We start from the raw sequence: 17,798 nt of genomic DNA, 5'->3' as shown, positions 1-17,798 counted from the left end.
TCATTTTTAGGCCCTGAAGGTAACACCATCCAAATCTGGTTTAATTTGATTTAGATAAATATCTTTTTTTAATGAGGATAACAGCCAAGTCTACTGGTTTTTAGAATTAATCCATTAACTTTCAAATTTCTGTTTTTACCTTTCCTTTCTTCTCCTGTCCTCACCCTTTTCATTTCCTTTTCTTCTCTTCCCTCCTCTTCCCCCTTTTCCTCCATACACCCTTTGCTTTGCTTTCTTCTCTTCTCCCACCCCCACTCTACCTCTCTGTCTCCATCTGTCTCTCAGAAGCTGTGTTAGGCCTGGCTGAGCACAGATACCCATCAGATGCAGTCCCTACCCACAGTCTAAGAAGAGTGATAAGGTTGGACAGGTAAAGGGGAATGCAGCAAGGTAGAATGTGGTAAACATTTCAAGTACCCCGATGGTTTGGGGGAAAGATCACCAAGAGAAATTTGAAAGGTTCCTATGATGTGAACTTTGAGCTGACCCCTAAGAGATGGTTAGTCTAGCCATATGAAGGCTTAAAGAGAATAGAGAAGGACGTGTATTCCAAGATAAGGAAGCCAAAAGAGCAAAGCCATGAAGGTGGGCTTCTCTTGAGGAGAATCAATGCAAGAGATTAGCTCCAACAATGAGTATATCTTCTCTTCTCTGTCCTTTTGCAGCATCAGCTCGGACACTCTTCCCAGCAAATGTGGGTTTGGTGGAGACAATTCCTGGCTCTGACCTGCATTCCTTAGACAACAAATTGTTTCCCAGGGTGGACTTCCTTTGCCATCCTTCCTAGCTCCTGTGGTGTTCCAGTCAGCCTAGTGGATTTTACGCATAGCATTTGCCCATTCAAATAATAACCACAGTTATTGCCATGTCTGTCTCTGAGGTACCATTGTAGTACCTGTTACTTAATCCAGTTCTACTCGCTCTGGTTTTATTCTATGATGAAGTCAGCAGTGAACTTCAAGGGAAGCAGCTTCAGTTAGGCTTATGCAAAAAGGTACCTCTTTCAATCCTAGTCATGCTAACCTTTGGACAGTCACCTCTGGGTACCTGCAGTCCATGCATTCAGTCATGGGCAAACATCCATTCATTCTGTCTCACTGGGCAGGTCACAGTTTTCCACATGGATGAGGATATAAAGGACAATAAAACATGGTTTCTATCTTCCAGATGGTCTGGATGAACTAAGAGAATGCAAGGCAGAAAGTGATTTGGAGCACAAGAGAAGGTGGTTAGGATCTTTGGGAGTCAGTACAATGATAGACCCTACCCCCCACCCCAGCAAGATGGTGTTATAGGGGTTGTCCCAGAAGAGGTAGAATTGAGGTTAAGCCTGGAAACACTGGGATGGTTTGATTGATCTGGTTTCCCCACCCTCAGAGACCAGCAGAAACCCTTTAGAGTGCTTATCTGTTTGCCTTTTTTTTTTTTTTTTTTTTTTTTCTGTGAAATGTTGCATCTGGCTGTGGCCTCATAGCTTGGAGGATACTGGGGATAACTAGCTCTTTTCTGAGACTCTACCTCCCTACCCTTGAGTTTTATTATATATGCCATTATCTCATATTCACACCCAGATTCCTCAGTAAATGATGACAAGCTTTTTCCCTCAAGGCTTTTTATCTACTAGTTTTCAAGGGCATGTAATTTTGTGTAGAAGGTTTATTAACTTCATAAGTTTATAGGATTATGTTACAATGATGTATCCTAGGTTGAATTTTTGCCCAATGACTTATTTTAACTTCATGGGGGTTTTGGTGTCTATTTCCTTAGGATGAATTCCAAACTTACTCATGGAAAAAGATAATGTGGATCTACCTGTCATCATTAAACGGCGCATCTGGTGTCACTCCTGACCACCCTCTCATTACAGATGAGGAGTACGTCATAAATAGAGCCATCAGAAAGCCAGACCTAAAGGTAAGTAAATTGTGGCAACTGCTGATGTTAGAGAAATTTAATCTTTTACCCAAAAAATATAAGTTTAGATCCTTCACCATGCCAATCTTCAACAGTATGCAGAGAACATTATAAAGAATGTGTACTTTGGAGTTAGAACTAAGTTCAAATCTTAGCTTCATCTTTCTAAACTGTATAACCTTGGATCCATTACTAAACTCTATTGAGCCTCTTTCCTCATATATAAAATTATCATGATAATGCCTACCTCCAATGTTCGTTAATGACATTCAGTAAGTTAAGGAATACAAAGATCAATATGGTACCAGGTACATAGTAAATGCTCAGTACACATTAACACTTTGTAGCATCAGGTCCCACATGATAATCTATGAAATAGGGTTTCTCTTACTGTAGAGGTAGTCACCCAGAAACATCCCAGGGGTTTTGCTTATGTCTGCAAAATGATCTTATTTTGAGTTCTGTCATTCAAATGTATTTGGGTTACTCCTTCTTCTCCATATTAAATTAGTACTACTTAGATTATGACTAGGTAACATTCATATTAAAAGCATTTTATAAGACAGACTGTTTTTTCTTAAATTTATGCATGTGTAGACAGCTGTTCAGTTTTATGAGCTCAAGGTCAGTTTTTAAAAATAATAAAAGTCAATTACTGAGCAGTTTATTGTCCATTGTTATCATCCAATTGTCTTAACTACCAAAAATAAAAGAGGTCAAACACCTTCAACTAACAGATTGCATAATCTGTCACATGGTTATTCACCTGGAAAAGTAGACATCCCAAATTGATCTTATGGACCTGACCTCAGATTATTATTGACCTCCAGGTTCTTTAATTGCATCAAACAAATAAGTAGACAATGAGATGAAGAAATGGTCAAATAAACAAAATGTAAAGAAGGTCAGAGGTCTTGAAATGGAAACTCTGGCACCAGGCTTGATATCTTCATTTACCACATATGGCTTAGAGAGTTTGCCTCTCTGAGCCTTGAACTTCTTATTTATAAAATGAGAGCAATAACTCCTTCTGTGCCTGTTTCTCAGGCCATTGTAAACTTAAGATGAGAAGGTAGATATTAAGGTGATTTGTGAACTGTGTGAGTTACATTCATAAAGGACAGAAACTTCATTGAAATTGGAGGAGGTGCCACAGGCTCAGCCATGATAATACTGATGGTGACAGTCAGAAGAGCAACAGTACCAACATGACAACCATTTGGGCCCTTCGGGGAGAGTTTGGAGACATGCGGCAAGGAGCTCTGTCAGGTTTACAGATGCAGGCTAAGAGGAGACTAAGGATCATCATGGGATATCATGCAAAACTAAATCCCAGTGCTTAACCTGTTAAACAGGACACTCACAATGTGTTCCAACAAGAAATGAGGAACAGGAACCCTCGGCAGGGGCAAGCTTCCTGGTTCTGAGCAGAAAGATGAGTCACCCCACAGCATACCCTTGATGTCCTAATTACTATTTCCTGGTATGAAGTTCCAGGAAATGTGCAAGTAAACTCCTCCCCCCCCCCATGCAAATTTTGTGCTTAATATTCTCTTACCAGCATCCAGAGCCTCTGAAGGGTATGAGGGAGGCAGAGCAACTCCAGGCTGAGATGATTCTTGCTAGGAAAATGTAAGGATATTTGAAAGGTGTATGATGGGGTCATTCTTCTCACTCTGTGAGGAATGGCCTCAAGAAATTATCAGGAGATAATAGAACTTTCTATTTTCTGGCCTGAGGTAAAATTTACCGGCCACCTCTTATTCCCCATCATTGCTGCCTTCACCTGCTGATGTTCTGTGTCTATTATGTTTTATAAGCTTCTCAGTCTCAGTCTGTGCCTTCATGTCCTTTGGATTTAGGTTCCCTCATGGAGCAGGAGCCTCATTTTCTCCCACAGCTTGTCCTTTAAAAATGTTCTAACTTAGATTTTTGAACCTATGGAATTAAAAAGGGGGCAACCCTCACTTTATACAGCTTGAAACCTGCCAACAATGGGATTATCCAGACCTTCTGAGACTAGCATGAACATCATGCCCCTTGAGAGACTGGACTTTGGGAGCCAGTTGGGTTTGAGTTCAAATTCAACCCCTGCTTCTTAATAAGTGTGATAGTGGGTAAATGATTAAATCAAAATGAACCTCAAGGATGAAGTGAAGGTGAAAGTAACCCCTGTCCTGCCAGAAGATGATGAAAAAGACTAGAGACCAGAGAGAATGTATAAAAAGCCCCCCAAGTACTCAACAGGCAGTAGCTATGAGTACAGTCCAGCTCTGCTTGCAGAACTGCAGGGACTGAACAGGGATGGCAGGTGTAAGGCAAGAAGCGTGAGATCCCTACATGGGCCATGACTACCTTCATACCCTCTTTCCTTCCTTCAACTTGAAGCTTGTGAAGAAAGAATCACTCCCAGCAGCGGTGCACTTCCAATTTTATACATTGAAAATAAATTGGAAAATAGGATTTATTTTTTTGAAGTTATTTTGCAACCTATCTTGCTGAAATAAATCAATTCTGTAAAATAAAACATCTAGCATTTAACACTCTTACCAGGTAACTATGTATATATGTATATGTGCGCGTGCACCTGTATGCACGTATATCTTTATTGAACAATGTTAAGCTTCATTTAGTGTAACTCAGATCTTGAAGCTTAGGAATTTAACCTTTATTTGTAGTTGTCATGTGGTTGTACAAAGCATTCATTCACTTATTTACTAAAAAAAAATGTATAGAATATTTACTGATGTTTCAGCTATATGCTCTTTCCAGGTCTAGAATTGAACGATTATGTGGACCATACTATCTATGGGTATAGATACATACTCGGAAAAGCTGCAGTGGAAATTAGAGATGATCTGCTCAGTTGCCTCAGTTTATTCATAGGGAAACTAAGGTATAGAGAAATTTACTCGAATTTCTCAAGGACACAATTATCAGAGTAGCTATAAAAGGAAGAACACTGTTTCTTAACTTTGACTGTACATTTGAACTATCTGAGGAAAATTTAAGAATATTTATGGCCAGGTTGCACCCTTGACAAATAAAATCAGAATCTCTTGGGAGCCTGGACCCAGGCATTAGTATTTTTTTTAAAGATTTTATTTATTTATTCATAGAGAAACAGAGAGAGAGAAAGGCAGAGACACAGGCAGAGGGAGAAGAAGGCTCCATGCAGAGAGCCTGATGTGGGACTCATCCAGGGTCTCCAGGATCACACCCTGGGCTGCAGGCGGCGCTAAACCACTGCACCGCTACACCACCAGGGCTGCCTGGCATTAGTATTTTTTAAAGCTTCACAATTAATTCCAATGGACAAAATGAGATTATAACCGTTGCTCCATAACAGTATGACAGTCTTGCTGTATCTCCTTGTGCTTAGTTGATAACCAGTTAATGGAGAATCAGATTTGCATATAAAATTGCTTAAAGGAACCAGAAACAAGAATGCATAGTTGCCATTACCCTTAATCCTACCTTTTCTTTTCACTGCCCACACCCTCAGACCCTCACTTCCTGGAGCACATTTTCTTGCAATAGCCTCCTCACTGTTTTCTAGAACCTGCTGCCTGCCTAATCTTTGTCATTGTGTCTTCTATAGTTTTCTCTGCAAGTCCATTGCCTACAAGAAAAAGTCCTAGATACCTCATCCTAGCATTTAAGGCTGTACACTCTGATCTTTATTTATCTTTCCAGCCTCATTCTCAGTCTGCAGTCAAAATGCCCACTCATTTGCCCCTCCCCACAACTAACTTGTGGCACAACTAACTTGTGCATAATCTTTTTGAAATGCCATTTTCCCTTCTCATCTGAGCAAAAGTCTTCCAACCTTTCAAGGCCACAGCTCAGATATCATCTCCTTTATGATGCCTTCGGTCATCTGCCCTCTCTCTATTTTAATACTGTAAATTTTACTTTATTATATTTTTCTTTGACACATATATGCTTGGCTGTATGGTATAGTTTTCTCTCTTTTTAAAAAGATGTTTGTTTGTTTATTTATTTATTTATTTATTTATTTATTTATTTATTTAAAGAGAGAGAGAGACAACATGAGCACTAGTGGGAGGGGCAGAAGGAAAGGGAAAGAAAATCTCAAGCAGACTCCACGCTCAGCATAGAGCTCAATTCGGAGCTCCATCTCACGACCCTGAGATCAGGGCCCTGAGATCAGAACCTGAGCTGAAAACAAGAGTTGACCACTTAACATTTTCTTCCCTTGTTGGGTTATCAAATAGTGGAATGCTAAGACTGAGTTTTATTCATATGCTTATCCAAATAGTAGGCCTATGATATATGTCAACTGAAGTTACACTTCTAATAAAGAGTGCCATTTGTGTATTAGGGAAGGTTGGGGTAATTTAGGAAAGGATAATCGTAATAAGTATTTTAGGGCTCTGTCTTTGCTCCTTCCACGGATACTTCTTTAGCCACTAAACTTCTATGTATTTACTGATCATTATACTAGAGACTTTCTTAGTACATTTCTTTTGCAGGTGAGATGCATAAAAGTGCAGAAAATAAGATATGTTTGGAACAACTTAGAAGGACAGTTCCAAAAAATTGGGTAAGTTGTTTTGGCAGTTTCATCAAAAAGAGAGAAATTTATCTCAAAAACATTATTTCTAAATATGTCTTTCTCATTATTATTATTTCAGCTGTTTGGAAGACTGGCTCAGTTCTGCCAAGATACACCTAAAATTTGGATCAGGTCTAACAAAAGAAGAACAAGAGATTAGGTACTCTACCTACTGTTATCTATATCAGCTCAAAAGGACAGTTGCCATTAGCCAAACAGAGAGCCAGTCAATATCAGAAAACCTTATAATGCTCTGTTCAGTATTGTTAAATGCATGTACATACATTATCTCACTTCATCAGGGCAGCCTTGTGGGGGAGGTAGAAAAAATATCCTTATCATCCCAATATAATGCATGAGGCTCACAGAGGTTTAATGGCTTGAACGAGGTCACACAGATGGGAAGTGATAGAAGAAGAGCTGAGTCTCATACTCTGACTGGTTTAATTCTCTTTCTACTCTGTACAATGCTTCTCAAGGTTATAATAATGAGGTTGAGCCAGTTTTGATTGTAATCAGGAAATATATATTATACTAAGATAACATAGTTGAATAATAATTGTAGAGCAGCAGAAAGTATTGTGTGAGACCTGCAGCTCCATGATTCCAAGTCAGTTAGTTCCTGGGCAGAGGAGCAAGGCTTCGGAAGGGCACAGTATTGAATTTAAGAGTCTATCAATAATTCACTGTGTGGTTTTGGGCAAGTAACTTCTCATCCCTGGGATTTGGTTGCCTAATTGTTAACAAGAGAAGGATTCTGTAAAGGATTCTTAGGCCCTGCTGGTCCTAAGTTTCTATGATTCTTACATTCTCCTCCAGCCCCTTTTCCGTTAATTGAAGGGACCTGCATCAGCATCACCTAAAAGCTTGTTAGAAATGCAGAATTGTAGACCACACATCATCCTTGTTGAATCAAAATCTTCACATTAACAAGTCATGAAGTCATCTGTATGAATACTAAAGTTCATAAGGCACTGTTATGTTCCAGAGACACTGTTCTAATATATTTGGCCAAGCTATTTTTTTTAAGATTTATTAATTTATTCATGAGAGATACACAGAGAGAGACAGAGACAGAGACATAGACATAGGCAGAGAGAGAAGCAGGCTCCTCACAGGGAGCCCAGTGTGGGACTCAACCCCAGATTCCAGGATCACGCCCTGAGCCAAAGGCAGACACTCAACTACTGAGCGACCCAGGCATCCCTGGCCAAGCTATTTGATCTGAACATCTATGTAGAAGGAACGAAGAAACTGGCTAGTGTTCTCAACAGCAAAATAACTCAGAAAGGGTCACTGATCTACATAATCAAAGAAACATATCTCTAGGTTTTCAGTTAAAGGATTGTATAACTGTGTATGAAAGCTATTTTTGAGATCCCAACATCTTTTCACTCACATTAAAACAAATTCTGCAGCTTCCCAGAGCTGAACAGGAGTAAGAAGGTAGGTCTGACATTTCTAAACAGTAGAATGATTTTCTCGTAATGATTCCTCCATCCCACATCCACACAGCCAAAGTTGGGGACAGAGTTGAGAGAATGCCGACCTTGAAACTACTTGAATGAGACAATGGCTCAATTAAATACCAATATTGTCATCAGGGAAATATTTAGACCTGAGAAAGAATCTAATTCAGTAGATGCAATATGATCATGTTTATTATTTTTACCCTTGGGAACTCTCCCCTTCCTCAGTTATTTTGATAGGATGAGGACATCATGTAACAAAGGGGGCTTATGCTGATTGTGAGAAAGTGAATAGACCCTTTTTTGAATGAGTGAAAAATGAGTGTCATTCTTATTATTAATGACTGACTTATATATGATCTTTCCTATAGGAGGCTAATATGTGGGCCTAACACTATTGATGTTGAAATCACACCAATTTGGAAACTACTCATCAAGGAGGTAATCTGTCCTTTCTCTTGGTGCTGGGTAGGGAATAAAGAAGCTTAGTTCTAGTCAAATTATCAAGAATGCTAATTGCTAATAAGTAACTGCAATTTGGAATACTTCAGAAGGATACAAAATATAGTTTCTTCATACCTATTTTCTACTCTTCTTGGAGACCATCTTTTGCATACATTGCCTGATACAGTAGAAGATGATGCTCATGTGTCTACTTATCCTTCTATAACTAGATGAACATACATTTCTTCTCTTTCTTTCCTTTTTAATTCTATGTGTCTTAATCTGTCTCAACTTTGTGAAACTAAAATAATAACTAAAAAGTTAAAAACTCAAGATTTTCCTTATGGACAACATATACAATTTCCTCAGCATCTAAAATTATAGGAAGAAGAACATCTGTTTGGCCTTATTAGTTCTCTTGATCTCAATGTGTGTGTGGGAGGGGAAAAAAGGACTTGACCATCATTTACTGAGTTTATTTTTTCCTCTTTGACTACCACAGGGCTTATTTTTCATTTTGCAGTGGTTATTATGAAGCTATAACCATACAGCTATACTCTGGGTCTTTTTCTGCACTTTGCTACTTGCTTTATATAAAGCTATTTTCTCAATATTTCTAGCAAGCTTTCTTTCAGGCATGAAAGGAAGCAAAAGAAACTGATAGGAAATGTTTCTGTGCACTCCTTCCTTAACCAGTGTCAAGGATTACTATTCCCATCCTAGACAAATGAAAATCAACCAGAGTATTTGAGTAAGTGTGCAAACTGTCTTAAACCAAAACAGGCTAACGACTATTGGAGTTAGACTCTCCTTTCTCCCACAGTGTTCTAGTTGTTCTGGTGACAATTTCCCACTTGCAGCTTGGCTTTCTACTTACGAGCAATTGTAGTCTTTAACTTATCCATTGATCTAAAGCATTTTGATGGCTTTGAAGATGGCAGATGGTGTGTCTTAGGGTAGAACAGCAGAATTGAGAACATTTTAACTGTAGACCTGAACATTTCACTCTTCTGATGGCCAGTACATGTAAACTGGACCTGATATCCATACTCTACACCCTTGTAATGGTCAACATGAGGACCCATGAGACACTACTTTGTAAATTATAAGGTGCAGCAGTGATTAAAAGTAAGTGCTTCTGGGCCAGATTGCCTGAGCTCAAGCCCTAATCTTGACTGTTGCAGCTGTGTGACCTTGAGCAGTTTGTCAAGATCTGAGGCTCAGCTTCTCCATCTTTGCAATAGTGATAAGTAATAGCTTCTGGGTAATAAGGTAATTATGGAAATTAAATGAGAAAATTCAGGTAAAGTTGCTTAGTGCAGTGTCTGGCACATGGCAATTGCTGGATAAATATAATAATGAGAATATTGTGTGGGGTAATTTGTGTCACAGAGATGCTTATGAAAGCAAACAAGTCAATGAAGAGCTAAAAGTGAAAACTAAATATCCCCTTTGTCTTCCTGTTTTCCTGCCAACAGGTTTTAAATCCGTTTTACATATTTCAACTCTTCAGTGTCTGTTTGTGGTTTAGTGAAGACTATAAGGAATATGCTTTTGCCATCATAATCATGTCTATCATGTCCATAGCTTTGACGGTGTATGATCTCAGAGAGGTGAGTTTTTTTCCCACCAATCTTGTGGCTGCAGAAAGGAAACAGTAGAGACTTTATTGAAATTTTGTTAGAAAAAGGAATCAGGAAATCGTCATTGCCCACTCCACAATAAATGAGACCAAGTTTGTGAATATATAGCCCAAGTAATGATGCTGAATAATGTTAGTCCTTTTCCTTCCCTCACATCCCAATTCCTAGACTTCTGAGTAATTTTCCCCCGTTAGTTTACTCAGGCTGATGAGAAGAGTTTACAAATATCTATGAATTATGAATAAATGAAAAAGTAGGTGCTCTAACATTGTTGTATCTTGAAGATGGTGGAAGAGGGTGGAAGGTGGAAGAGTCTATTTAATAATGACTCTTTTGCTCTTTTTATTTGGTTGGTACTGACTTGTCAAAGCCTGAGTCTGACACTTGGCTTTCTTTATGCCCACACTAGGGAATCTAAGTGCTGTTGGGAAAAAGTCATGTAGAACAGACTGGTTGATCACACTCTAAATCCATGAATGCTATCCTCATCTGGGCAAGCTTTCTGTATGTCCCTGATCAATGCATTCTCCCATTCTCAAAATTAAGGTTTCAAACCAAATCTCTCTTCACCTTTCATGAGATACTCAAATGCTTTTATTCCACTTATCCTCTAATTCAGCAGATAATCTCACCACTTGTTCCACAAAGAGGACAGAAACAATAAGGCAGGAATTTGCTCAATTCCCCACTCTCCAACTGCCAAATGACCCATCTCTCCCTTCCTCTTGCCCAGTCCACTCATTACAGAGGACAAGGGGCCTTCTGCCTGTGTTTGCAATAGTACCCTTTCCCACTTGCTCAGAGTGCTTATGTAGTCACTGAATGATCTCTCTACTCCCCACCCAAAGGGCCTTTCCGTCAACGTTAAACATGCTCAAGCCAGGTAACAATCCTTTCTCCTGACCAAGCTTCTACCTTTAGCTACTACTCTATCTCTCTTCTCCCTTTTACAGAAAAACTTCTTTATGCATATTCTCATCACTTCCTCATCTCCCTCTCACTTCTCACTATACTGACCTGATTTTCTCTCTTGTGACTCCATTAAAGAACTCTTAAGGTCACCACTATAATCCTAAGGCCATGGGTAGTTTAAAATTTTTTTAATTCCCTTTTTAAATTTGTTATTTTTTTTCTTAGTAGAAAGGGTAATATATTGACATGATTTTTAAAAAGCTCAAATAGAACAAAATAGTGTACATAAAAAGTAACTATTCCTCCCATCTTGGTTCTTCCAGTATCCAGGTTCCTTTCCCAATGGTATCCAGTGGGGCCAAATGCTCTATAATGTTCAGAAGTTTTAAACAATCTATTTAATTCAAAGTCACTTGTTTAGGAAAGATTTCTATTGCTTCCATTGGCTATATATGCTCCAAAAGCACATCTTTTTCCTTATTACTAATCATAATGATACATTTATGTTTGTGATTATTTGACTGAAAGTGTTTTTCCCAGTGGGTTGTAAATTCCTTGCTAGAACTTTTTTGACTATTCTATCCTCACCTCTTAGCATAGTTTCTGATATATAAAGGTTATTTAATAAAGGTTGAGTGAAAGCAAAAATGAATAAAAGAATAGGTTAATAGAATACTCTTTCACCTTATATTATTCTATTAATCATTCTTAGGACGTATTAATCATATTTGTAAATGATTTGATGCAAGGAGATTTAGGGGCTGTCTTAAATGGCAAAATTGGAATAAATAAGTGAATATACTAAATGATTAGGAGTTTTAACCCTAATAGTTCTTTTAACCCACATAGTTCTTTTACAAAACAGTTTCTTAATCAATGTGAAATCTAGCATAATTTTATTTTATTTTTCTTTTCTATCTTCTTGTTGATTCACTCTCAATGTCCCATGTATTTCATATATTAAAATAACATATACTATGAGGAAATATCAGGCACCACCAAACTCTTTATGAAGTTATAGATTAGGAACTCTGATGAGGTGTAACTCAAAGCAGAAATGACTATTAGTTCTCAAAGCTATTTAGGTATAAACATATATCTTGAATGATTATTCTTGATGTTCTTTACTGAAATAACTAAACATAAAATTTATGGTTATCAAAAATTACTTTGAGTGAACAGAGCATGCTGGGAAATTCCTTTCTATCAAAGAACGCATACTTCTTATTGCTGGTGAGCAGCACAGCAAGTTGGATGACTTTTCAGTTGACTGATAGGCTACTTTGTCTTTCGTTTTTAGTCAGTGTATTCAGCTGGAAACAAGACACTGCTCTATCTTTAAAGAGACCGGCACTTTACTGAATTAATACCTGGTACCTATCTTCAAATAGATAAGCATTTTTCTATTTTCTGTTCTTCTTTTTCAGCAATCTATAAAACTCCACCGTCTAGTTGAGTCACATAATAGCATTACAGTCTCTGTATTTGTGAGAAAAGGTAAGTCTCATTATTTTAGATCTATGTATTGTTCATATGAAATCAAAACAAGATTTAAATTTGTATCTCTGACTGTTTCTACTACTCTCATCTTCATATACCCTTTTTCCTGTGCGTTTATTTAAAAGAATGAGATACGTGCAACATTTTCACCTTAAAAAAAACTTTATTTAAAAAAAAACAACTTTATTGAGGTAAAGTAGACATTGATTAACTGAACATATTTAAAATGTACAATTTGATAGATTTTGACTTATATACATCTGTGTAACTATCCATGAAACTATCACCACAATAAAGATAATGACTACTCATTACCCCCAAAGGTTGTCTTTTGCCTGTTTGCAATCATCCTTCTCAACCTCTCTCTACCCATCCCCATCCTCAGACAACCACTTTGCATGCTTAGAATTTTATATTAATAGAATCATACAGTAGACTTTTTTTGTCTTTTATAATACATTTTGGATAGATTTTACTGGGATCAAATTCCTAATTATTTTAAAATGCATTCATTTTGTTAAGTATGTCAATAGTCCATTCCTTTTTGTTCCTGAGTAGAATCCCAGTATATGGATAGACTAGTTTGTATATCCATTCACCTACTGATGAAAATTTGGGTTGTTCCTAGAATTAGGATATTACAAATAATGCCTCAATGAAAATTTGGGTTCAAGTCTTTGCATGGACTACACTTTTATTTGTTATGGGAAAATACAGAAATGTAGAATGACTGGTCATATAGGCATGTAAATGTTTAACTTTTTAGGAAATTTGCCAAACTATTTTCCAAACTGTTTGTACCATCGTACATTCTTTAACAGCAGTATATGGGAACCGAAGTTGCTTTAAATTCTTGTCTACATTTGATATGGTCAGTTTAAAAAATTTTAGCCATTTTAACAGATGTGTAGTGGTACCTCATTGTAGCTTTAATTTGCATTTCCCTAATGAGTAATGGGACTGACCATCTTTTCAAGTGCTAATTTTCTATTTATGTATCTTCTTTGGTGAAATGCCTGTTCAAATCTTCTGCTTATTAGGTTGTTTTCTAATTATTAACTTTTGAGAAGAAGTTCTTTCTATATTCTGAATCTAAATCCTTTACTACAAATATGATTTGCATATTCTTTTCTCACTCTGTGACTTATCTTTTCCATTCTCTTTACAGTGTCTCCCAAAGGATGAATATTTCTACTTTTGTTAAAGTCCAGTTATTAAATTTTTCTTTTATGGATCTTGCTTTTTGTATCATATCTAGGACATCTTTGCCTAATCCAAGGTTATCAAGCTTTTCTATGGTGTCCTAATGTATATAAGTGCTTAATACATAAATTGTTAATGAATATCTATTCAATAAATTAAGGTGAGGTACTTTTTGATTTTCAATAATGCATTTTTATTCAATACAGGAGGAAAATATTGGTGATTTTCTTCCTAGAATGAGTTCATCAGATCCTTCTCAATATGAAGGGTTACAAGCTGGAGACTTACTTGGAAACCTTATACACCTGGGGAATCTGTTAAAGATTAGGGTAGATTGAACAGAGTTAACAGTATTTAAAAACTTCATTGCATAGGAAGTTTGGGAGTACAAAGTAGGAAGTTTATCTAAAGGATTGAATAGTCTGAACGATTCATTTTATCAAGAAATCATCCACAGTTTTTAAAATGGGATAGTAATTATGAATATAGCCTGGTGGGTATAATTCTAGTCTTTATCCAACCCTCATGAACATATCTATCTGGTTCCCAGGAGGAGAGGGCTATAATTAACAACTGCAACAGATATTTTCCTGTAATACAAACAAACAAACAAAAACCTTTAAAATTTGTAGCCTAAGCAGAAATGATTTGGGTTCCAGGATCAAAATGTTACATAAAATATGGAGTAATGACCCCCTCTCACACTTCACCTTAGACCTTCACAAAATAGAGTTCTTTACAAAATGGAAATGTCTTGCATGAGAGAGAGAGAGAGAGAGAGAGAGAGAGAGAGCGCCACATAAGATCAAATCATGTATTGCCATTTTGTTTTACAAGTTGGTAGTGAAACCCAGGCTGCTTGCTTGGCTTTATTTACTTATGGTAGCTAAGAGTTTGTGATTGTTGCTGAAAAACAGTGTGCTTTGCAGGGTTTATAACTGAGTTGGCTTTGGTGAGTAGAGGAACATGTTTTTGAACTCCCAAATAATCAGCAACACTGCTACCTTTTCCTTTCATGAGCCTATTGGTGAAGTCCTTGGTGGCTAGCTGGTAGCCATGAGTATATTGTTTTGTTTTGTTTTGTCTTTCCTCCAGGTATAAGAGGCCTTCTCCATACTAAACATCATTAATGAGCCTTCTAATGTACAAATATACTTGCAATCTTTCCAGACAATTCTTTGCTCCTTACTGTAAAATAGCATAGATCTGGTCTTCTAGTTTTTCTCCTTTCAGGTACAATAGGAAAGTTAACATAATAATAGGTGGAGTTCTGCCCACTGTGAAGGTTTTCTTCTCCATAGTTATTTTGGGACTCTTTTAAGCCAGGATCTAATACCATGAAATGTTTGGGATTCTTTCTTGTCTAATAATGTCCACAAAAAACTTCATCTGAGGTCTTAGATGTAGGTTGAGGAAGAGACAACAGAATGACAGAATTGGGAAAACATGTTGGGAAGTGAGAAAACTGTTCTTGAAATTCACTTGGACTTTCAACATCTGTTTAGGTCTTATTTTGTATATAACTCTTCTACTTGATAATTTAATGCTGTTGGGAATTCATAATTTATAAGGCCAGCCATATCAAATAATGTTAAATTCATGATAGGTGGGTAAGGGCTCCTAATTTCTTGAAAGCCAAGGATGGTTTTTAGTATCCCTTAGAGATTAATAGCAACAAATAAAAAACCAAAAACTACATTGTCTGCATTGTCTTAGAATGTTCAAAGTTTTAGGTTTCACATTTAGATCTATATTGTATTTTGAGTTTTTTAAATGGACTCTTTGCAAATAGATATTCAAAGTTCCAATACCATTTGATGAAATCTATTCTTTCTCCACTGATTTGCCTTTGTACCTTGGTCAGAAATCAGTTGCTCATACACAGATAGATCTGTTTCTGGACTCCCTATTCTGTTTTACTGACCTATCTGCCTATCTTTTTACCAATGCCACCACATGACTATAATTAATCTTTAAGTAGGGTTATGTTAGTCCTTCAGCTTTGTTCTTCTTTTTCAGTGTTGCTTTGGTGATATTAAGACCTTTGCATTTTCATATGACTTTTAGAATCAACCTGTCAATTTCTAACAAGAAAAAACATGAGATTTTCATTGGAATTGTGTTGAATCTATAGATAATTTATGTAAAATTGGCATGTTAATAAATGTGGGTCTTTTGACCTATAGACATAGTATGTGTCTCCAGTATTCAGTCTTGTTAATTTGATCTTCTTTGATTTCTCTCAGCAATGTTTTGCAGTTTTCAACGTATGGGTCTTACACACTCTATGATACATTCCTAAATATTTCATGATTTTGATGCTATTATGAATAGTATTTTTAAATGTAAATGTTCAATTGTTCATTTGCTGGTAGTTACCTCAAATGCATGTGATGATTAGTCTCTATAGACTGTCATGTCTGTATTCTGAAGTCAGGAAGACCTCTAGATTTTGTCTGGGTTCCCTCCCCCCTGCACAGTGGCCTGGGAACTCTCTAAAGGCAGAAAGTGCCGCAATTGTAGGTCACCTTCACCTGTTTCCTGTGTTTTGTTGCTTATGTTATGTGTTCAAAACCATTGTTTCATATATTTTGTATAGTTTTGGTTGTTTTGGGTGGGAAGATAAATCCACTCCTTTTTACTTTTTACTACATCATGGCTGGAAGTGAATCTTCACCTTTAAAAATACCCTGTTCATTTTCTTGTTTAACTTTTTATGATGAAATAGTTTGCATACATACAACAATGGGGAGAATACAATAATGAAACCCCATATAGCTGTCACTCAGATTCAATAATTATCAACACATTGAATCTGTTTTTCAACTGTTCTACTATCTCCCTCAGTCTGTATTATTTTGGAACTATTCCAAATATCATATAATTTCATTTGAAAAAAATTCAGTATATATGTAAACTATAAAGATTCCTTTTTAATTCCTTTACCTAAAAAAAGTAAAATAACTCCATAATTTAAAAAATCAGGGATCCCTGGGTGGCGCAGCGGTTTGGCACCTGCCTTTGGCCCAGGGCGCGATCCTGGAGACCCAGGATCGAATCCCACGTCGGGCTCCCTGCATGGAGCCTGCTTCTCCCTCTGCCTGTGTCTCTGCCTCTCTCTCTCTCTCTCTCTCTCTCTCTCTCTGTGACTATCATGAATAAATAAATAAAATCTTAAAAAAATATTTTAAAAAAATAAAAAATCAATTATATAAAAGGGTTGAAATTTACTCAATTGAATCACAAGTGTGTGTTTATACATGTATATATATTTTCAAATCAGGATCCAGATAAAGTCTACATATGGCAATTAGTTAATATGTCTCAGGTTTTTTGAACTCTATGTGCTCCCTCCTATATATCTTATTTTTTTCCTTGCAATTTTTTTTTTTATTGAAGAAAGTAAATGATTCATCCTATGGGTTCTATAGTTTGGATTATATTGATTACATATTCATAAAGTTATTTAACATAATTTTTTATAGCTTGAACTTTCCAAAAATTGGTAGTTAGATCTGAGGCTTGAGTTTTTGGCAAGAATACTTCATAGTTGATATCACATACTTCCAACGGGAGGTACATACTATCTAATTATTTTCTTTTTGTGATTTTAGCAGACATAAATGCTTCTGACCCAGATTAACTATTTCATTAGGAGTTTTAAATTTCTATTTCTATCATAACATCTTCACATACTAAGGGTAGTATTTCTACAACTATTTCATTACTCTCAGATTCAGTTTGTTTAAGAAAGACAAGGTTAATCTTTTATTATTACCTTTTATATACTAGCTTTCAAAATAATGTGTTGATCTTCTAGCATTATCCAAAGGATTTTTTAGTGTCATTGTGGATGCATGATGTTAAACATTGTTGGCACATTTCCATCTTTGGCGACTTTTATTCTTACTGTGCTCTAATTGTCTCATCTTAGGCCATTGAGTGCCTCCTCAGGTTGGCTTCTGAATTCTTTTGCTGTGACCCCAGTACTCTTTATTTCTTTTGATATGATATGATATGATATGATATGATATGATGATATGATATTCCAAACTTATCTTGGACAATTCTTGCTCCAAACCTGGCCACATTCATTTTTCCAAAGAGCCCTTAAATATGGTAGTTAGAGACCTC

The 17,798-nt window shown here is 36.7% G+C and overlaps 1 protein-coding gene across 6 annotated transcripts in view; it reads left to right on the top strand.

Annotated features, from left to right (window-relative positions):
- The window catches only part of ATP13A4 (ATPase 13A4), a 111,475-nt gene that overhangs the window by 39,391 nt on the left and 54,286 nt on the right, over positions 1–17,798 (top strand). For all 6 annotated transcript variants that reach the window (XR_003127288.3, XR_003127287.3, XM_025425383.3 and 3 more), the window contains 6 exons: positions 1,768–1,914; positions 6,411–6,481; positions 6,573–6,653; positions 8,334–8,403; positions 9,885–10,019; positions 12,389–12,458. Coding sequence is in view for 4 of the 6 variants with exons in the window: in XM_025425383.3 (XP_025281168.1) it covers positions 1,768–1,914; positions 6,411–6,481; positions 6,573–6,653; positions 8,334–8,403; positions 9,885–10,019; positions 12,389–12,458 (574 nt within the window). In the remaining 2 variants the exon portion in view is untranslated. The remainder of the gene's footprint in view (positions 1–1,767; positions 1,915–6,410; positions 6,482–6,572; positions 6,654–8,333; positions 8,404–9,884; positions 10,020–12,388; positions 12,459–17,798) is intronic.

Source organism: Canis lupus, chromosome 34 (assembly GCF_003254725.2).
Source record: "Canis lupus dingo isolate Sandy chromosome 34, ASM325472v2, whole genome shotgun sequence".
Lineage (NCBI taxonomy): Eukaryota > Metazoa > Chordata > Mammalia > Carnivora > Canidae > Canis > Canis lupus.
The sequence above is the reverse complement of the archived record's forward strand: the minus strand, read 5'-3'. Positions and strand labels throughout refer to the sequence as shown.